Source organism: Schistocerca gregaria, chromosome 2 (assembly GCF_023897955.1).
Source record: "Schistocerca gregaria isolate iqSchGreg1 chromosome 2, iqSchGreg1.2, whole genome shotgun sequence".
Taxonomy (NCBI): domain Eukaryota; kingdom Metazoa; phylum Arthropoda; class Insecta; order Orthoptera; family Acrididae; genus Schistocerca; species Schistocerca gregaria.
In genome coordinates, this window is record NC_064921.1 from 427,442,437 (window position 1) to 427,465,890 (window position 23,454).

General features: G+C 44.8%; 1 protein-coding gene across 1 annotated transcript in view; it reads right to left on the reverse strand.

The window, feature by feature from the left end:
• Positions 1 to 8,378: 8,378 nt before the first annotated feature.
• Positions 8,379 to 23,454, reverse strand: part of LOC126324229 (uncharacterized) — an 88,506-nt gene continuing 73,430 nt past the window's right edge. Inside the window, exon 3 of the mRNA XM_049994943.1 lies at positions 8,379 to 11,245. Coding sequence (XP_049850900.1) covers positions 10,856 to 11,245 — 390 coding nt within the window. The 3' untranslated portion in view covers positions 8,379 to 10,855. The remainder of the gene's footprint in view (positions 11,246 to 23,454) is intronic.

The following is a 23,454-nucleotide window of genomic DNA, read 5'->3' on the forward strand; positions in this document are numbered from 1 at the left end:
CATCCTCAGATGCCTTGTCAGAAAACGGAATAATCAAACTTGAGGCTGCTGGATCAATCTCCTGCACCCTACGCAACAACGACTGATCAGATTCACTTCGATGGTAATTCATTTCTCAAATGCATATTGTCCGCTGTCAATTGTGCTATATTTTCCATCAAAATCCGCACCGCTTCTGGTTACGATGCACCTTGCGTCCTTGACTCTGAGATTGTGTTGCTTTCGTTCTCAGTTAGTCATTTTGTTTCGGGACTAAGTACAAGAACAACCCGATTTCCTACAGCTCCGTATCATCATACTCAGTATCATCATAAACCAATACAGAAGTAATCAAATGTCGCAAAAAATCTTACTGCCCCAAATACACTAACACTTACTATGACGGCAAAAAATACTACGCCCACGCACAACACCTACAATGTGGCTTTTGACACTTCATACTAAAACACAAACAAAAAAAGAAAGAAAACATCCAACACTCAAAAGAAAAATTTTGACAGCACTCACCACATCTTGTGACTGTACTGCAGGAAGTGGGCTCAAAAGTCGTACTGGACAGACGACGTCCGCAATTCTGACACCACATTCAGGACACCACATTCTGGACATTTGCCTGTGATCATCATATTCAGTTGTTAGTTCAGTTAAAATCAGTCTAACTACCCCAACATATTTAATACATTTCTCGTATCATCATAAATGGCATTCGTGGTGGGGTCTTCGAAGAAGACTCTCTTCATTAAAGAGAGTTTTTTTGAAAAGTTGCGACTTAAATTTACTAGACAGGACAGCACACATCACTAAACGCAAAAAGAGGACCGTGATGGAACTGTATTAGAATGGTGTTTCAAATGTGATTCTACTCTTCTTGAGCTGTGTTTGAACTGTGTAAACTTGTGCTACATAATGTAAGTTGCTTCATCTTGAATGCCGTGTATAAAAAGGCTAAAGGCCCTGGTTATCAGTCTATACTAAACTCTGTAACAAAAAATATTTATGTGCGTAGTCCTTTGATTACGTGAGTGCTAGCGCTACGAAGGCTACACCGTACTATTAGGAAACGCGGAAGGCGGTGCAGTGGGGCTACGAGAAGCAGCCAACACATCCAGGTGTAAGATTCAGCGGCCAGGAGCAGCAAACGAGACATATTAGCAGAGACACCAAACAGGATGATCCAGCAGTCCTGAAAGCAACACGTAACACTAGCTTCAGCAGCTTTGCGCAGAGCCAGAATATCTCGGTTGAAACGAGCAATTTAAAGGAAATTAGATTTGTTGGTTGGTTAACTCAGAGGGGGGGACCACACAGCAAGGTCATCGGTTCAGTCGGATTGGGGAAGGATGGAGAAGGAAGGCGGCCGTGCCCTTTCAAAGAAACCATTCCGACATTTTCCTGAAGCGATTTAGGGAAATCTCGGAAAACCTAAATCAAAATGGCCCGTCGCGGGTTTGAACCGTCGTTCTTTCGAATGCGAGTCCAGTGTGCTAACTACTGCACCACCTCGCTCTGTAAAGCAAATTAGAGCAAGTTAATGATTTTGGAAAACATTATTGGGAAAAAACCGGGATCTGTATTTAAAACATTTAAAAACATTTTAAAAGCGCTCTTGATAGCATGAAATGTTTATTAAACAAGTAAAATGTTTCAATCTACTGCCGTTTTAATTTATGTTTTTACACATTTGGTTCGTGTTCCGCCCACCACCACTTCTCACCACCCAAGAAGATTGGTCTGAAGATGATCATTATCGATTGAAATCGGTTATCACTTTAATAAATATTTAATGCTATGATGACCGTTTTCAAAAAAATTTAAACAATGATTAGAGCAAGTGTTAAGCATGCATAGCGTAGTTTGTAACACTTAGTGGCTGGTATAAGTAACTGAGTAACACGAAAGTTGTTGAAGTGTATTATATAATAATTGCTGTATTGAGGAAAATTTGTAAAACCGTTTGTAATTCTTTTTTAGTTGTAAGATGGCTGGGAAAGTGAGAGAAGGTATCCTCTTAGAAGTAGGGGAGTGGTTCAAGTTAATATTGTGGCAGCGAAGATCTTTCAGATCAGCTACAGAAATTGAAAATTTATGTCAGTGGCGAGGATACTTCAGAACAGCTACAGGTCACAGATAATAAAAATGTAGAAATGATGACTGACGTCCACATTTCAAATGATATGACACAATATTCAAATAGGTTAAGCAGTAGCACTGCATCAGCTAAGCAGTGACACTGCATCAGCTGAAACTTTGGCAAATGACAGGGCTGTTGCGGAACAGAACCCAAACCTAACACCAGACGAAAGGTCAATGTTGACGTTAATATTAGCAGGGCAGAGCAAGTTACATATCTCGCTCAAAGAAACTGATCTAAAGTGTTAAATGTAGGACAAGCCACCTTGGGAAAGCAGATGAAGGGTGTAAAGATGGAGGGTAGGGGGGACACAACGGTGAAGGAGCGGCAGAGGGCGGAGGTTGGAGAGGAGAGGAGCAACCAGGGGATGAGGGGGATCAAGGCTGCGGGAGGTGTAGAATATGCGGATATGTTCGAGGAACAGGAGCAAATGGGAGAAAGGAGTCAGGTCATAGAGGATCCACGTGGGCGACGGGAGGTGTATACGGAAGGCGAGGCGGAGTAAATGGCGCTCGAGGATCTGGAGGGACTTATAGAATCTGGGGGCGGGCAGATATCCAGGCATGACTGGCATAACAGAGGATGGGACAGATTAAGGATTTGTAGGTGTGGAGGATGGCAGAGGGGTGTAACCCCCATGTCCGGCCAGAGAGGAGTTTAAGGAGTCGGAGGCGGTTGTGGGATTTGGATTGGATGGAGCGGAGATGAGGGATCCAGGTCAGGTGACGTTCAATGGTGAGCCCAAGGTAGGTGAGGGTGGGGGTGAGGTGGACAGGACAGGCACAGACAGTAAGGGGAAAATCCAGGAGCCGGAAGGAGCCAGTGGTACGACCTACGATGATTGCCTGGGTCTTGGGAGGATTGATTTTCAGGAGCCACTGGTTACACCATGCAGCAAAAAGGTCAAGGTGATTCTGGAGAAGGCATTGGGACCGTTGGAGGGTAGGAGCGAGGTGTACTGGAGGAGGGGGGGGGGGGTTTGGGGCATATCTGCTGTGTACAGGAGGTAGAGGAGAGGATCCACGTGGGCGACGGGAGGTGTATACGGAAGGCGAGGCGGAGTAAATGGCGCTCGAGGATCTGGAGGGACTTACAGAATTTTTTTTTTTTGGGTGGGGGGGGGGGGGGAGCCGATATTCAGGCATGACTGACATAGCAAAGGATGGGCCGGATTGTCAGCTAGAGGCCATTATCCCGTTGCAATGGACACATTTACTCTGTACATCCCGGGCTCCTTTTCTCTGTTTCTTCACAAACAGTGGCGTTTCTCCGCTTATCGAGCTTATGTAATCGAGAATGATTTTACCCATTCTACCAGAAATGGAAATTAATAGCTTTTCAGCCATTTAGCCAGGTAAACAATGCACACCATACTTGACAGTTCTATTCCCTTTCGGCGCCATCTACCGTTGTGGAGATGATGTGTGCTCATCAGTAACTACGCTTTCTCCCTGTTGATGGCCTCAGTGGTTCGATCCAGTTCGCTGAAGGAGCAGGTTAACAGATTATGTCGTTACTGCTTTTCTATCTTCTAACGGTTGACATTTTATCAGTATCACTTTACTCAATATAGATGGCGGCCTTTATATATTTCGGGCAAACTTACGTAGCTAATCGTTGTTTCAACGAATATCTTAGTCCATTAGAATGTAAGTTTGCTGCATTGAGCAGATGATTTGCGATCACAATACTGTTTCACGTTTGTTCACATTAGAACGCTGTAATACAGTATGTTGTGTTGTTCTCTACATCGAGTGACGTCTATTTATTCTACAATTTTATACTTTTGGTTTTATAAATGGTTTGTTTCTCCTTATATGTATTTTGTGAAATCTGATGGGACTGCCAATTTTCGCCCCTAAACTGTTACTACTATACTCATGAGAAATACAAGGGTGCATGGCACATTTGTTCATGAGGCTATAGTTCGGAAAGTAGATCTAAAGTAGTTATCCACATATATGGTTTTCTATATGCACAACACTATGTTAATCGCATTATTTAAGTGATACGATTGTTCATCTCGTACTGTAATTTTTATCCGAACTCTGTAAACTTTGGAATTTGTATTCAGTAACATAGCGTCATCTATTGGAAGTAACATAAATATGTCTTTTGATGCATTTGTAGTTCGTATGTACAACGGCAGATGGCCATTGATACCACTATTCGGTTTCGTCAATGACAAATAAGTTTCATTTCCTAAATTTGTGTGAATGAAATCATGTTTTTAGCGAGTTTATCTCTTCTTTAAATTTTGGCGATCGTGGTTTTGACGTATTTCATTTGTTATTATCATCTGACGAACAATGTTAAGACATTTTCACTTGCTGTAATTATTTAAAGTGTTATTATCAATTACCATCACTGTACAATGTTTTGTAATCTGATATATTCCATATTGCTTGTATTTTATATTACTGTTGTATTTTGCATAGGGAGCGGTTATTGCAACGTGGCGCCACTTCATTTTGTCTTGTTGTAGTGTTGACCTATAATGTGTTACTTCATGATAGAAATCTGCCAGGCCAAGCGGTTCTAGGCGCTCCACTATGGAACTGCGCGACCGCTACGGTCGCAGGTTCGAATCCTGCCTCGGGCATGGGTGTGTGTGATGTTCTTAGGTTAGTTAGGGTTACGTATTTCTTAGTTCTAGGGGACTGATGACCTCAGATGTTAAGTCCCATAGTGCTCAGAGCCATTTGACATTAGAAATCTGCTAAGGACAGTCCTTCTGCTTATGGCACGTATCGGTTAGAAAAATGATATGACTTTGAATTTTTATTTCAGGCATCTGTATGTGTTGTAATTGGTGTAACTATGTTTTTTGCCAATTTTTTCGTTTGTTAAAGTAGTTGTTGTGTATGCCTTGTCTCTTTTAGTTGTTTTAGCACCGATGATGACTGATATCAGCCGAAATCGAATTGCAACAAGATAAATAAATTATGTTTCCGTGACTGGTTGCTACATTCCTTTTAATTTAATATTATATCAGTATGTGATGATGACATGTAATGAACAGCTAAAACACTTTGAATCAGTCTGCGTATCTCGACTACACACTACTGAAACGAAACACCGACGGAGGAGTCACAGTCCACTGTTGGCAGCGGTGAGGCAAGGACGGCGTGGTTGTGTCCCGCCTGTTAGCATACCACGCGCGCGAATGTTTTCCTGTTTACCTTCCGCTGTGGCGAGTGTAACGCGTACTCTCCCGGTAGTGCAATGGCACACTCGTACCGCAAGTCTACAATTAAGAACACAGATGGTTCAGATGGCTCTGAGCACTATGGGACTTAATATCTCAGATCATCAGTCCCCTAGAACTTAAGCCTAACTAACCTAAGGACATCACACACATCCATGCCCAAGGCAGGATTCGAACCTGCGACCGTAGCGGTCGCGCCGTTCCAGACTGAAGCGCCTAGAACCGCTCGGCGACATTTAAGACCACATTTCAAGCGGATTACGCAAGACCTTGAGCACTTGAAATTGAACGTTTCATCCGAGAAGAACTTCACTGGGACCCACTGTTCTATAACAACCAGTGTCGTATACATAAAATTGATCAATGAAGAGGCGCACACTGATGTTGTGTGCAGACACACTCATGGACTTAAATTTAAGCATCCTGATGGCCACATAGGAACAGTAACGATCGACAAGCTGGATTAGGCCTTCGCACTTTGAGGGTCTTCGAGCTGCCATTCGAAGACCCGCCAGATGTGATGACACCTTTCAAACCATACGGCAACGTGCTAAGCCATCTGGCTGAAAACTGGAAAACTTTTGGGGTATACCCCATAGTGCGACTAATTAAGATTGCAATGACGAAGCACGTGCCTTCCTGTTAGTAATTGGAGGCTGCTGTAATGTATGAAGTACAACCGCGTACTTGCGCCGGCTGTGGCCAGGGAGGACATGTCCAATAGGCGTGTATTCAACGCCGACTGACTCAGACACCGGTTGGTGAAATTCCATCCCCAGCGACACCTACTTCATTTTCCATCACGTATGCAATGGCCGCAACCGCAACAGCTGTTCCTGCCCAGGATCGAAACAACATATTACAGTCAATGGTCGATGACAGTGTGACGGACACCATATCTCCCTCCACGACGTCATTGGCAGTATTACCTCAAGACGGTGATCAATTGTGCCACCAAGACGAAGATGAAACTAGAAAAGAAATTGTCCCGACTTCTGCCTTTCCACCAATGGAGACCGCATCAGACGACAGCCGCCCGCACTCTGACACAGAACAACATGTCCGAAAACAACGGTCCCCGCGAAAGCGCAAGAAACGGCGCCATACGCCATCCGATGATTGCCTGCTTCGGATGTGTGACCCGGAAGAAGATCCGGCGTCGGATGACACACAGATCTCTACCACCACAACCCGCCCGTCCCGTCACGATGCTACAACGAATACAGTTCCTGAGCCTCAGACTGACAGCACTAATCAATACTTACCCATTGCTACATCTGATTCTTGGGTGGATGATGTCGAGGATGAGCCATAGCGCCCGGAGGATGTCGAAGGCAGAGATGCTCCCTCGGCTGTACCCAGCTCCGACCAGCCACAGTGACTACCGCTGTATCGTCAGCCTCTGGGGGCCACCCCTGCCACCAACACCTGACCTCCTAAACAACCCAGTTGCCGACCTGGCTAACCAGACATACCGTCTAGCAACGATTAACATCAATAATATACGTGCCTGGCATATCCTAGCCATGCTACAGGATCTGCTCAATGCAGCAGACATCGACATTGCGCTCTTCAAGAGGTGTATGTCGAAGACTTCAAGGAACCCTATGGCAACAAGACTTGGGTCTCACATGCGTCGGCCAGTGGCAGTGGTGTGGCAGTGATGTACCCGCAGAAGACATCTCCCTGATGCCAGAGGCATGGCTCTTACTTTCCAAGGAGTCAAACTTACTAACATCTATGCACCGTCAGGATCTGGTCGGCGTCGCGAACGATCAACCTTTTTCGCTCATAAAATCACGCTCCTCTTTATGGGCCGTCAGAACGCCTTGATATTCGGAGGGGACTTCAACTGTAGCCAAGCACCTATGGATCAGTTACCACATCATTCTCCCTGCTCAGAACTTGGGACAATTATAAATAATCTTCAATTGGTGGACTCGCGAGAACATGTTTGTGGTGATCGGCCCGGATCTACTCATTACACCAGCCATTCCTCCAGCCGCATCGACCGCATTTACATCTCGCGCTCCATAGCTGTGGGGAAAAGAGCTGCCGAAGTTTGGTCCACAGCTTTTTCTGACCACGAGGCCTACATCTGCGCCATTACCCTCGGCCGCCAGAAGGTATGGCACAGCCGTGGTCCTTGGAAGTTGAACGTCGCCCACCTAGCCTCTCAGAAATGTCGGTGCCTTATAAAGAACACTTGGGATTCCTGTAGTCACCGGCGTGGCACCTACCGATCTTCTCTGGCGTGGTGGCTACTCTGCGCCAAACCAGCCATCCGGAAGACCTTGATAGGCTACGGTCGAGATGTAGCAGCATGGAAGAGACATACGATGGACTTTATTACAGCATCTTAAGGGAATGTACAACATTGCCGTACTCACCTACCAGGCAGGTGACGGTGAACTGTGCCAAGGTACGGATCATCAGATTTTCACGTTGTCACCTTGAGGGTGCGATCGTCAGAGAGCGCAATCAAGACAGAGTGGCCCAGGAGGAACCGTCCATGTACCACGTCACTGCACAACGACGGCGCCGACGCAGGACACTGATCCAGGCTATCACGACGAAAGACGGACGACGCCTTGATACCCAGCGCGATATACGAAACGTCCTTCATGCTCACTACACTAGGCTGTACTCGGAACACCTACATCCCCCAGTCTCTCAACTCACTTATGGCACGATCTCTCAGACATCTGCAGCGGATTTGACTGCAGAGGTAACGGAGGAGAAAATCGTGGAAGCAATACAAGCGGGGGCTGCTCATAAGTCCCCGAGACCTGATGGCCTTCCCCTGGAATTTTATCGGACATATCAGCAAGTCTGATCTTTTCAAATAAAGAGTCTTTATGACAACGTCCTGTTGGCGCTAGTGTAAATAAACTGTTTCTGGGATACACGCTTAAAAACAACTTAGAAGTTAATTCCAACAGTAATAAAATTCGAGACAATAACCGTCGATAATTTCGTGTTGCTGAGAGTGTACCAGGCAGCTACTTTCTTTTTAAATGAGTGAATGTAACACTCGCATGTTTTGAAGGAATTCTTTATACTTTTGTAAGCATATAACAGCAGACTTCTGTTATAGGAGAGAGACAGTCATGCAAATAGGTCAAAATAAGCATAGTGCACTGCTAATTTTTTTAGGCACATATTCACTTGTTCGATGGGCCACAACAACGTACCACAAGCTGTTACTCTTGCAGGCAGCCAGTGATACATCAGAAAAATGAAGTAATTTCGCATCTATCTTTTCCCAAATTAGTTGTCATTTGATTACTTATTTGCTTTAAAACTCGATATATTTTACATGTTCATATTTTAGACGTCTAAAGTACAATTATTTAAAAATTTTGCCTGTAAAATGTCTCCATACATTACCTTAGTACTACTGGCCTTATGTGTGGTTTGAAGTAATTAGCTGTCTTTGTAGATATCTCCAGTGAATCTAGACAGAAGTCATCGGCGTTCCCCACTGCGAAGCCAATACACAGATGTTACAGACAACAATAAAGCCTGCAAAAACTCATTGTGCTTGCTTTGTGGATATATTCATCACCCTCAAGTATGCCTTTAAGTCAGTCCATCGCAACGTGTATTAGATTCCAAAAATAATTCATGTGAACCGAGAATTTCTTCTATCTACTCAATTTCTGTGACTCGCATTATGAATTATATCTACACATCGTGCTCTTATCCTAGAACTTACAAATCTAAATCGCTCTTTCGGATAGTTATGTAGAGGATTCATACAACAGTCACTGAAATATTTAGATTTCACATTTAACATAGTCTTTCATGTGTATACCCACAAATAACGTGACTTTGGAAGTGTTGATATGCTTATAACACCAGTTTCTCGTCATTTATTACTACAGGCTTGTGCCGTAGTGCAATGCAATCTTGAGCTGGATAACAGGTAAAATAATAATTCTAACATTTACACGACCATAATGTTCCACAGCTGTTGACAGTTTCAATGACAGTCTTCTGGGACAGTGACCACAGCAGCTTCCCCAATGTTCGACGTTTCGGTTAGTTATAATAGAGGCCGAAAAATTTAAACTTTTTTTATGACACAGCAAAAAGTTTGATTGAAAAGTATGATTTCATGAACGGATAGCGCAATGTCGCAAAGGTTTAATATGAAGATGGAATGGAAGAGTAAATTGTAACAGCATCAAATATTGAAATAGGTACACAGTTTGTGGAAGACATAAGAAGCATGGATTCGTGGAAAGAGGAGAAGACTGAAATGTGGCAGGAAGAAGTGCTGGAAGGAATCAAACACACTCAAAGTTCTAAAAAGACCGCTCAATCAGTGAAGTCCATGTTAAACATCTCGGAAGGAGCAGCTGAATATCAGATTTGAAAGCCCAGTGTTACATTTGTAAAGGGATTTTTTTGTGAAACCGATCGGTATTCTATGATAGGTTTGTTTATAAAAATGAGTTTTCTTTATATTCTCTGCCATTTTTACGTAATGTTTTTGATGTGTGAGCATTTCTTCTTTGTTTAGTTGACTTTAATGTAAAATATATAAAAAATACGTAGTTTTTAGTTGGTTATCGATTTTAATATGCAGCTACTGGCGAAATTTGGAAGAACTAGTGCTTTCAGTTTTCTTATGGTCCATTTGTGCACAGTCTCGCACATGTCTTTAAACATCACCAACAATTTTCTGTGCACATTATTAATCGAAAATAACTTACATAAATAGTTACAATTACGTTTTTAGAAAAGTGTAAGTAGAAGCTCTTCCAAATTTCGCCACTAACTACATATGAAAACCGATAACCAACTAAAAACTGCACGCTTTTCATAGATTGCAGCAAAACAAAGGAGAACCTCACACACCAAAAACATTACGTAAAAATGGCGTAGTACACAGACAAAATGCCATCTCCCGAAAAGCGTCGTGTAAAATATGGATAAAAGAAAACTATAGCTGGTTGCAGAAAAAATATGTATTTTCAGTTACAGGCTTTCATAAAACCGTTTTTAACGGACAAAACCAGGTATTTTACGAAATAAAAAGGTTTAGAAGTAACAGACAAAGAATTCAGAAGAAACACATGCTAAAAGAAGAGACAGATTAGTCGGACATGTGCTAAGGTAACCACGAATGGCTAACTTGGCTCTGGAAAGAACAGCAAACCGATGAAAGTAAAGTGACAGGCAAAGATCAGTAGGGAGGTTGACGTACAGAGATGAGAAGATCAACGCATGAGTCGAGTAGACAGAAGACTGGATCATGGGATCACATCTACAAGAACATGATGAATTTTGATGTCTTCTTCTAGTGTACGGGTTTAAGTGGCGACCAGACGCTCTCACCAAAATGCGCACTCACTAACTCGTCACCCACCACTGCCATAGCCTCCTGCAGCACGCACACGCCTTACTGCCGAGAGCAAGCATCGCACATCCGTGACAAACTGGCGACATCGTGGTTAGTTCTCGCCCTCGTTTCAGCTATAAGCGAGAGGATCGTGGTAGGATGCGTGTCAGAGGAGCCCCTTGCTCTCGAAGATGGGCGTGACGTGTTTGATGTAGGAGAGAAGCGCGGGGTTGGTGAAGACCCTGCGGTGGACGGCGGGGCTGTTGGAGGCGTTGGTGGCGATGGCGTTGGCGGAGCCGCTGGGCGCCAGCGTGAAGCCCATGGCGTTGCAGGCGCAGTAGAGGCCGAGCAGCGAGTGGTCGTCCATGTCGCGGCGCAGCTGCTCCAGCGGGTAGGACGCCGCCCGCTCGTGCTCGCCCATCGCGCTCAGCGTCGACTGCAGCACGCAGTGGTACTCCGACAGCAGGTACTCCATGCTGCTGCGGTGCACCTCCTCGCTCGCGTTCCCGTACAGGAAGAACTGCAGATCTTGAGCTGGAGAGCCAACGTACGCCATCTGCGGGGGAAAAAAAATTGAGTACATGACGGCTGCACAGGCAGTGGTGTTACTGAAAAGGAAATGACCCAGCCCGACATGTAGAAATCCGGTGAGCCGTGTATCGACTCGTGCTACACCTTGTGTTTGGATTGCATTGGTTTTCCTTTCCTTTCCCTGACATGTTTGTTTGGTATGTTGTCTGTCATTAAGTGGCTGCTTGGTTGTCTTTTCCCTCTGCTATCGATATCTGCGTTTTTGCTTCCGGGAAACTGCTATGGAGGAAGTGAGGTCTTTGACCGGTTGTAACCTCGTATGGTGGCGCGGAAGGAGGGGTGTTGCGCGCAGAGAGTGTGGTGAACACGGGAGGGCAGTGTAGCTCTCCAGCGTGAAGCAGGCGTGGTCGGTTGTACCGAGTCGCCACGTGATGTATGTCGGCTGTGTGTAACGAACGGATCGAGTTGACGGAGCAGCTCCCTGCGTGTTGGTTGTATACAGAATCGCCCCACCAGTAGTTGCTGTTCATTTCACCTTGGTGGGACGTTAACAAGCTTCTTTAAATCCTCCGTTCCAACACTGGAGTTTAAAAGGGGACACATAACATGAAGGAGCGGTCACTACCCGTCAATGTTGCAGAGAAGACGTGAACTCCCGTGACAGAGCGTGTTGTCGCGTGGCTGTCGCGTGTTGGGTACGCTGGCGAAGCGTGCGCGGTCGGATGTGTGGATCCTTGCCATCAGAGGTCGTGTACTGCCTGTTCGAGCATAATTGCAAATTACGTTCGTGGAAGGTTTACTCATTAAGTAATAATTTTATGTAACCAGTGTCTCTTCGGCCTTATGGCCTCCGGCGACCGGGTGTCCTGTCCCTGGCACCAGTGTAATTGAAGACAGTGATCTTTCCTCCTCCCCTCGCTACTGTCCGATGGGAGGTGTAGTTTTGGCAGTTTAATTGTTTCGCTATTCTGTCATGTGTTATGAGTAAATTTATGCTTCTTGTTGGTTGATCGCCGGCCGCGGTGGTCTAGCGGTTCTAGGCGCTCAGTCCGGAACAGCGCGACTGCTACGGTCGCAGGTTCGAATCCTGCCTCGGGCATGGATGTGTGTGATGTCCTTAGGTTTAAGTAGTTCTAAGTTCTAGGGGACTGATGACCCCAGATGTTAAGTCCCATAGTGCTCAGAGCCATTTGAACCTTTTTCTTTTTTTTTTTGTTGGTTGATCATGTGGTCGCTCATTTCAGGACTGTGTGGTGTAATCTTTCCTTGCACGAGGCTAGCTCTAATTCTGTCAGCAAGTTAAGCCATCTTATAACAAGTTTTCGTTGGCTTAAAGTCGGTGCAGTGACTAGCCTGAGGGTGGCAATTGTGTTTATGGGCGTATTTAAATTGGTCAGTACTGTGTCTAACCTGAGCATCCCTGAGTGGGTGATTTGTGGCCGCCTTACACGGGCCCGTCATATCTTTTATGTTCTAATCATATTCCAGGACACTTTGGTTTAAATTCCTTTAAAATTTCTCCAAGTTTGTAAATTCCTTTTATTGCCATTAATCGTGTGTTTGCTGAGACCTGTTTAATTTTTTAAATTGCGGTGTTGGTAGCTTCACTACCTCACCGAACTTTATTAAAAAAGCTCTGTATTTACTTTAGTAGCCTGTTTACTAATGTTCTTCAAATTTATTTAAATTGTTGTGTTGCTATAAATTACTTTTATTGGCGTTAGCTGCATGTTTTAAAAGTCAGTTTATTGCCGTACTGCTAGCTTCTATGTTCTAAAAAAAATTTAAACTGTTGTACTGCAATAAATTACTTGATTATCGTTAGCGGCGTGTTTTAAAGGTTGAGTATTGCTGTACTTCTGGCTTCTGTGTTATTTTTTTTAAAATTAATTGTTGTATTGCTATAAATTACTTGATCGCCGTTTGCGGCATGTTTAAATGGCTGTTTATTGCCGTAGTGCTAGTTTCTGTAAGATACGAATAAAACATTTGTGAAAATCTCAACTTGACAGTAAACTACTAGAAATTTGGCCCCGTTTCCGAACTTGTGGCGTGGCTTGTAGTAACCGTAACCACTGTGTGTGTCATCCGACCTGAAACTATTGTTCATGAAGAAAAGAACGAAATAAAGGCACTGCAAGCATTTTTTTTATTGTTGGAGTTTACTCGTTGTTTTCGCACGAAGAACCGCTTAGCTGTAGTGACACAAGCTAATCAGAAGCACCCAAACCACACAGAAAATGTCATGTGTTATTAACGTTTTGAATGAGAGTCAGTTCACATCGACATCTAAGCTGTTGCGTATGCAAGTCTCACAAACGTGTCTAGCGGACGAAACTTCGAGGAGCGTTCGATAAGTAGCGCAACACATTTTTTCCTCGGCTAATTTTCGTGGATAAAATGCACAGTTTGTTGTGGAACATCGTGGAGTATACCCGCATTAGCAGCGACAACTTCGTGAAGTTCTCACCTCCTCCCCAACACCCAATGTGGCATTCGACCTTCCTGCTCTGCCGATGACCAACTCCTCCGCCTCACTCATCTCCTCTCCCTCCAGCTTAACTCCCGTCGCTCCGCCATTTTTGTCCCCCTCGACCTTGAAAAGGTCTCCTATTTAATATCCAGACCTACGCCCTTCCTGTCAACTACATCCGTCTGATTGTCTCCTTCCTCTCCCACCGCCCCTCCTATGTTACCATCCATAGCGTCGATTCCTGCACCTTCTACCCCTCTCCAGGTGTGCCCCAGGGCTCTGTCCTCTCCCCTCTCCTCTACCTCCTGTACACGTCAGATATGCCCCAACTCACCCCCCTCCAGTACACCTCCTGCAGTATGCCGATGACACCGCATTCCTTGCCCTTGCTCTTACCCTACAACGTTTCCAACACCTTCTCTGGAATCATCTTGACCTTTTTGCCTGATGGCATAACCAGTGGCTCCTGAAAATCAATCCTTCCAAGACCCAGACAATCATCATAGGTCGTACCACTCACCCCTTCCGGCTCCTTGATTTCTCTCTTACCATCTGCGCCCATCCTGTCCGCCTCTGCCCCTACCTCACCTACCTTGGCGTCACCATTCACCGTCACCTCACCTGGATCCCTCACTCCGCTCTATCCAATCCAAATCCCACAACCGCCTCAGCCTCCTCAAAGTCCACTCTGGCCGGACATGGAAGTTGAAGCTCTCTACCATCCTCCACACCTACAAATCCTTAATCCATTCCATCCTCTGTTATGCCAGTTCCAGCTGCATATCTAACCCCCCCCCCCCCTCCAGATCATCGAGTGCCATGCACTCCGCCTCACCTTCCATATACGCCTCCTATCCCCCATGTGGAGCCTGTATGACCTGATTTCTTTCCCCCACCTGCTCCTATTCCTTGAACATATTTGCATACTCTACACCTCCCGCCGCCTTGATCCCCTTCCTCCCCTGGTTGCTTCTCTCCTCTCCAACCACCGCTCTCTGTCACGTCTTCACCGTTGTGTCCCCCCTTCCCTCCATCTCTACACCCTTCATCTTCTTTCCCAAGGTGGCTTCCATCGACTCCCCTTCCCAGACGATGCCCTCTTTCCTGCCATTTATTCCTCCTGTCCACTCTGATCTTCACCTACAACTCCCTTCCTCTGTCCTTTTCCTGGGCTCCATCCCCCCTTCCATCCTGTTTTTTCCCCATCTACCCTATCTCTGCCTCCCTTCTCTCCCCCAAGCCCTTTTGCATTTCTCTCCTCTGCCTTTCCCCATTCCTCTCTCGCATCTGCCCTGCCCCCCTCCCTTTATGAGTCCTCTTCCTCTGTCGGATCCCCGCCCCTTCGTTTTTCTTCTAGTCCCCCCTTTTTTTCCTCATCTGTCCAGCTCGTTCTCATAGCTGGTGGCGCTACACGTCGTCTTCAAAAAGGAGTCGGTAACGGAGGTGCGTTCGAAGCAGAGAGCTGTCATTTTGTTGGAGGAAACTGAGAGCTTCGCAGATATCCACAGGTGCTTGCAGAATGTCGACAGAGACCTGGCAGAGAACAAAAGTACGGTGAGCACCGACGAGGCGACTGTCATCGTCGCAACATGGTCGCGCAAATCTGTCCGATCTTCCGCGTCCCGGTTGGCTGCACACATGTTGGAACGTGCGGAAAGACTCATTCGAGGTGACCGATTGATCACACTCAAATACTTTGCTGCAAACTGGACGTGTCTACCAGTAGTGCCGGCACATTCTTCCACCGATTGGAGAAATCGAAAAGCGTGTGTGCCTCGCCTTCTAACAGAAGACCATAAAGAGTAGGGACGACCATCCCTGTGAAATCGCTTGCGCGTTACGAAGCTGATCGCGATAATTTTTTGTCGAACATCAATGAAACATGTCTTCATCACATCGAACCGGAAACAAAACGGAAATCCGTGGAGTGCCGCCACACAACTTCTCCTCCGAGGGAAAAGTCGAAGCATCCCCATCAGCGCCGGCCGGGGTGGCCGAGCGGTCCTAGGCGCTTCATTCTGGAACCGCGCGACCGTTACGGTCGCAGGTTCGAATCCTGCCTCGGGCATGGATGTGTGTGATGTCCTTAGGTTAGTTAGGTTTAAGTAGTTCTAAGTTCTAGGAGACTGATGACCACAAATGTTAAGTCCCATAGTGCTCAGAGCCAGCCCCATCAGCCGGTAAAGTCACCGCGACGGTCTTCTGAGATTCTGAAGGGGTTTTCTCTTTGATGTCCTCTACCATCGTGCATCGATTAAGTGTATTATGCTAGCCTCAGGAAACTTAAACGACTTCAGCGTGTTCGTCGCCTCTGCATCAGAGAGGGTCTCACAGAACGTCATTGGAAAGTTCGTCCTCATTCGTCCTACAGCCAGATCTCGCAATTTCCACCTGTTTAGCCCAATGAAGGATGCACACCACGGGACGCAGTACAAGGATGATGGCGGGCCTATTGATGCAGCAAGGCGTTGGCTGCCACGATGACCAGCAGCGGTACTACGAGACGTACAGACTCTCCAAGTAAGCAGGCGTAAGGCCGTCGCATTGAAAGGAGACTATGTTGAAAAATATGGTTTTGTATCCAAAAGAGTGGGGAACAATGTAGTGCATTGAAATCCTGAATAAAACCAACCTGCTTCCAGAAAAAAAGTGTTTCATTTCTTATTGAACGACCCTCGCGAATCAAGGCAGTGTTTGACGTTATATTAAAGACGACTTCCATCAATCACGACGTTAATTCATCGAATGAAATATTTCTTACATATACATCATTTTATAACAGTCCCTACTGCACAGTTCTTGTGATAGCTTCTGAATAACCAATATTTTATTTACAAGGAGCTCCTTCTTTATTCCGCTTAACCGACAGTATAATGTGAACTGTCAATCGAATGACAAAGACAAACATTTTCCTTACACCAAGCACACCTGATGAAAGAAAATCAATGCTTTCAGGCACGTCACAGTAATTACTAGTATTATTTAGACAGAACTGGTGTGGAGTAAGAAATAGTACTGCCCATTGCTTTGCTTACTGTGCTGCACAATGAGCATAGTGAAAGCAACTTGTAAAATGTGCCGATGCAAACTGATAATGCACAAATGACTGAAATTTAAGAACACTGTCCTCCTAATACACCGTAAATGACACGAAGCTATCTGAAATAATATTGTCCGACTGTTTCCTTAATAGTTCTTTCACATAGTGGAAAAAATTCTATAGGAGGAATCGCATTGGTTATACCGGATGGAAACTGAAATATATCGTCTTTTCGTCATCGTCCTGAAAGACAGAGGTATCGTTATGTCAAGACCAAGAGTCCAACAACAGTAATGAATTAATTTCTACAACTGGTTAGAAACTGTTTCAAATGAAATGTTAAAAATTATTGTTTCCTGTTTTTTTAGGTTTTCATACACCAAGTATAAGAATTTGGCCTAATTTGGTCCTAATTTGTCATGGGGTCGCTGAAGACAAATGTAAATCTGCACAAGCAGTAATCCACTCTTATTTATCGCTGTCATTGTTGTATATGAATATTTCTTTATTCTTCTTTCTCGGGGCCTTTGTCCCACTGCAGTGCGGGGTCGGCTTTGTTACTACGGATTTGGCAGTGTTAATTGCAGAGGGTGGCCGGCTGCCCTTCCTGACGCCACCCCGAACCCCCCAGGATGGAAGTAGTGTACCCCAACTGTCTGCTCTGCATCTAGGGTAAGTCATGAAAGAGTGCGAACGTTTTCAAATGTCTGTGAGTCGTGTAACTGAGGCGGAACTTGAGGACCAGCTCGGTATTCACCTAGCGGGATGTGGAAAACCGCCTAAAAAGCACATCCAGGCTGGCTGGCATACCGGCCCTCGTCGTTAATCCGCCGAGCGGATTCGATCCGGGGCCGACGCGCCTACCCGAGTCCAGGAAGCAGCGCATTAGCGCCCTCGGCTACCCTGGCGGGTACTGTTGTATATGAATGTGTCACCTCGAAATGATAAACGGCGGTTTGCTCGCAGTTCTTTCATGAAAACTGACTGATCAGAGTTGTACACAGCAGATGTGGGGATGACAGCAAGCTTTGTCTTCACGTCAGCAACAAATTAATGGCATCTCCTGCACACTTTTACTTAAATTAAACATAGTTGTTTTGCGACTTCCTATACTGTATGATTTCTTGAATTTGCTTCACCAGGTCAAACAAGACTTGAAATCACTAATGTTCATCTTAGTTGCAATTTGGAGGGCCCAGTATCGTAGATCTCCATGGTAGGGTGAATTCTTTCTCATGAGCAGCTCTCCATTGCTCATATCCAATGACGTATTGAGTCCTAGGCAGAATAAGCAGCTGTCCAGGGTGGCGGATTTTAGAGGGCGGTGGGTTTGAAAGGGTAGCTTGTAAGACAATGCAAACTGAATTCACAGAGAAAAGGTTGTGAATAACATTGGTAACTATCACCTCAAATTTCATGAACTGTCTGGTTGGGCGGCGGAAGAATGACACGTTTTGTTTTAGTGATGACGTTACGTCGTGACAGTGTGACCATTATTCACTTTATTCAGTGTCGTGCCTACTAATTTGGTATACGTTAGGAAGGCAAATCTAGTTGCTCGCAGTTAAGCTTTGTGACGGAAAACGCCGCTATCACTGTCATAGATGTAGCCTGGATCGGCACTCAAGAGTGCCCATTCGAGCTTCAAAGTCACAGAAAGTACTAGCAGTCATTCTAACAGTCGGTCGCTTGACTGGCAGTTCAGTTTCATTTATATTTTAGCATTAATTAAAATGAATGACAGTCGGAGAAGAGTAAATGGTTCTCGATACACGAACTTCGCGAAAGTTAACAATAAAGGAAGAGGAAATTATGAGAAAGAGTATAAAAATGGATGTACTATTTAATAATGAAGCACAGCCAGCTAGTTCCGGCCCGATCTCGACTCTAGAAAAACCATATTGTAACAATGTGGAGTATAATAATGTGGTGAACAGTATCGAAAATAATGCAGGGTGTAATTTAAGAGTCAGTCGTTCCTGATATTAGAAACAATAATAATAGCGCGGAAACAATCAATTCAGTTGACCCATATGATGCAGATAAAGCGAATGATGATTGTGAACCAGTTTCTGACGATCATGCGAACTGTACAAGCAATGAATTCCAACGTCGTCATATCGCTGACCAAAGTCATGTGGCTCAGTAGATGGACTTCGATTTCAGTAATTCATGCAGGCAGTGTATTGATTTTTAAAGCAATGATATAAGTACCCTGCGTAACATGTTTATTGTTTAATGGAACATCATGAGGGATTTAATGAGTAGAAAAGCGGTTGGTCACGATTAGCTGCTTATGAAAATTCAGCTGAATATAGGAAATATAAGTTAACTTTAAAAGCTAGACAAAAAATCACGTGAAGAACAGATAAGAAACTAACATCTCAGCTTGATACAGCAGTAAAACTTTGGAGGGGTGCGTTAAAATTAGTTGTTGCTGTGGTCAAAAACTCTTCCATACAAAGTCTATCTTTCAGGGTTTCAATTATGGTTTAGGGTCAACACATTACGGAAATTTCGAGATAGCACTACAGCTAATAGCAAGATTCGATCCTTTTCTAGCTAAACATATAGAACTTTATTAGAAACAACGGAAAAGGGAGTACATCATACCTTTATTTACAAAAGTGTGAAATATCTATTCTAGCAGAAATGGTGATGAAGTATATTGTAGATCAAGTGAAGGAAACTAAATATCTTTCCACCACATTATATTTCACTCTCAGTATTAGATCAGCTGTCTTTTGTTACAAGAGATTTATTTAAAAATGGATTACCTGTTGAAAGCTTTATCTGTTTTATCACTAACTCGACCACAAATCAGAAGAATTAACTGATTCAGTAATAAACTTACTAAGGAAAATATGATTTGAACATTGACTTATGCAAGGGTCAGTCACATGGCAATGTAAGCAAAATGGCCGGTACTTACATTGGTTAAACAAATCAACCCTCTTACTGTTTGTTGCGTGTGCAGCTCACTCCCTTAGCTTGGTAGGATCGTAGGAAGCAAACTGTTGTCCTCAAGCAGATTCGTTTTGTCGTCTGTTGCAACAAATTTATACTATCTTCTCTGCTTCGATGAGCCATTGGAATGTTTTGCAGTCAAAAACAAATAGTTCAGTTTACGTAAAACGACTTCATAAACACGCTGGTAAGGGCGCCACGATGATTTCTATTGCCTCAGTGTTAACCGGACAGAAATAATTATAGCTTTGGAAGTTATTCAGGACGACGAAACTCAAGAGACTTTATTAAGATGCGAGGCGACTAGAATGCTGAGCAATGTGCAGAGTCTGGAAACAGTGATTACGAAACTCTTTTGTCAGTGATACTGAAGAGATTTAATGCCACAAACAAATTGTTCCAAAGTGTTGTTACTGATATTCGGACTGTAATAAAGTTGTATGATTTGTACTTGAATACGTTCGAGAGAATAGTTCTGTGTATGACACATATATAAAAACGCTGACATGGAATAAATATGTGCAAAAAAGTCAATAAAACTGGAAACAGACGAAACAGCTGAGCTGATACTTCTTTTGAATGAATGGAAGATTTTTCGGATGAATACATTACTGGTTATTATAGACAGATTGATATCTGAATTGGAGACAAAATATTATCGGAAGAGGACAGCAATTTTGAGTTTCCATACAATTTTCCTGGACGAGACAACACTTGACTATTGAATGTTTTAGTACACTGCACTAATGTTTACAAAGGTGACTTTTTTTTAATTTTTGAGTTATGAGTCTTTTTCATTTTAAAAACCCCCTTCCTAAGAACTTTATAGTATTTTCTATAGTGTGTTGCGTGAAAACCAAGATCAAGAACTGACTCCTAATTCGGAGAATGCACTACGAATATTTATGTGAACCACTGCAACCAGCTATTCGGCCGAGGTCTCTCTCTCTCTCTGTCTGTCTCTCTCTCTCTCTCTCTCTCTCTCTCTCTCTCTCTCTCTCTCTCTCCTCAAAAGATTCAAGACTTATTTGCTGTCACCCAGTCGCAGGATCGAGTCAACAGTCGTGTTGTCCTCTTCGTGTATTCAGACATAACACAACAACTAGACTGCGAAGATATGATCAACGAATTTGCTACGTAGACAACATGCTGTAAACGGTTTTTTCTAACTTCAATGTGGCGAATGCAGCGTACTTGTACTTATTATTATCATTATTATTGTATTTTATTTTTGTCATTACAGGGTAATTCAAAAAGAAAGAATAGATTTCATTTGTTTGTTACAGACAAACCATGAAAGACATCTCGGATATGCACATTTTCATCAGATGTGCTTGGCGGACCAATGCCCTTCCCTTTGCACATACAACGAAGTTCCATGAACGTTGTATTCGAGTCATGAATCTACTTGTGAAGGGCGCATTCTTACTGAATCGACGTGGAATGCTCATTGCACTTGAATAATGGATTGACTTCGCGCACAATTCCAACGCACAAAATGATTTCTCTTGTGGTGTAGACATTATGCTGCTACAAACAAACAATGCAGCTGTGTCAAACTTTTGAATAGTGAAATGTGCAATACGAATCTATGTTTTACAGTTTTTATGTAATAAACAAACAACTGAAATCGGTTCTTTCTTGTTTTAATCAACCAGTACTATTATTAGTAGCAGCAGTTATGTGCAGATGTAAGTTTCTTGGTAATACATTTGTGTCGATATAAAACGCCGAAATATTTTCTTTGCGTAGGGGCAGCAGATGACTAAATTCGACCCTGTTCATGTCTCAAGAAAATTCCTCTTAACAGCTGTTGTTCACGTTGTTTATTCTACACTCCTGGAAATTGAAATAAGAACACCGTGAATTCATTGTCCCAGGAAGGGGAAGCTTTATTGACACATTCCTGGGGTCAGATACATCACATGATCACACTGACAGAACCACAGGCACATAGACACAGGCAACAGAGCATGCACAATGTCGGCACTAGTACAGTATATATCCACCTTTCGCAGCAATGCAGGCTGCTATTCTCCCATGGAGACGATCGTAGAGATGCTGGATGTAGTCCTGTGGAACGGCTTGCCATGCCATTTCCACCTGGCGCCTCAGTTGGACCAGCGTTCGTGCTGGACGTGCAGACCGCGTGAGACGACGCTTCATCCAGTCCCAAACATGCTCAGTGGGGGACAGATCCGGAGATCTTGCTGGCCAGGGTAGTTTACTTACACCTTCTAGAGCACGTTGGGTGGTACGGGATACATGCGGACGTGCATTGTCCTGTTGGAACAGCAAGTTCCCTTGCCGGTCTAGGAATGGTAGAACGATGGGTTCGATGACGGTTTGGATGTACCGTGCACTATTCAGTGTCCCCTCGACGATCACCAGAGGTGTACAGCCAGTGTAGGAGATCGCTCCCCACACCATGATGCCGGGTGTTGGCCCTGTGTGCCTCAGTCGTATGTAGTCCTGATTGTGGCGCTCACCTGCACAGCGCCAAACAAGCATACGACCATCATTGGCACCAAGGCAGAAGCGACTCTCATCGCTGAAGACGACACATCTCCATTCGTCCCTTCATTCACGCCTGTCGCGACACCACTGGAGGCAGGCTGCACGATGTTGGGGCGTGAGCGGAAGACGGCCTAACGGTGTGCGGGACCGTAGCCCAGCTTCATGGAGACGGTTGCGAATGGTCCTCGCCGATACCCCAGGAGCAACAGTGTCCCTAATTTGCTGGGAAGTGGCGGTGCGGTCCCCTACGGCACTGCGTAGGATCCTACGGTCTTGGCGTGCATCCGTGCGTCGCTGCGGTCCGGTCCCAGGTCGACGGGCACGTGCACCTTCCGCCGACCACTGGCGACAACATCGATGTACTGTGGAGACCTCACGCCCCACGTGTTGAACAATTCGGCGGTACGTCCACCCGGCCTCCCGCATGCCCACTACACGCCCTCGCTCAAAGTCCGTCAACTGCACACACGGTTCACGTCCACGCTGTCGCGGCATGCTACCAGTGTTAAAGACTGCGATGGAGCTCCGTATGCCACGGCAAACTGGCTGACACTGACGGCGGCGGTGCACAAATGCTGCGCAGCTAGCGCCATTCGACGGCCAACACCGCGGTTCCTGGTGTGTCCGCTGTGCCGTGCCTGTGATCATTGCTTGTACAGCCCTCTCGCAGTGTCCGGAGCAAGTATGGTGGGTCTGACACACCGGTGTCAATGTGTTCTTTTTTCCATTTCCAGGAGTGTAGTTTAGTGGTTTGTGTTTGTTATTAATGGTAAGGAGGGAGTCGCCCCCGACTAACTGCGCCACGTTCGTTTTCTACTGAAACACCAGAGCAAGATACGCTGTTGGGCTGTACTAATATGCAGGCGTATTTTTATAAAGTTCGCTTATTTCGTACTGATGCGCAACATTAGCGCTTGTGGTGAAACTTTCATCACTTTCAGTTGCGAGGGTCACACTATTTTTTTTTAATACATCTTTTATTCTACATGTTTGAAAGTTTTACAGTGTGTAGATACATCCTTTAGGAACAACATTTTCATTTCTCCACATAATTTCCATCCCTCTCAACTGCCTTACGCCATCTTGGAACCAGCGCCTGGAACAACCTGTTGGAGCCACTGTTTGGCAGCGTGCACAAGGGAGTCATCATCTTCCAACCTTGTTCCACGAAGAGAGTCTTTCAGTTTCCCAAAGAGATGATAGTCACATGGAGCCAGGTCAGGACTTTAAGGCGAGA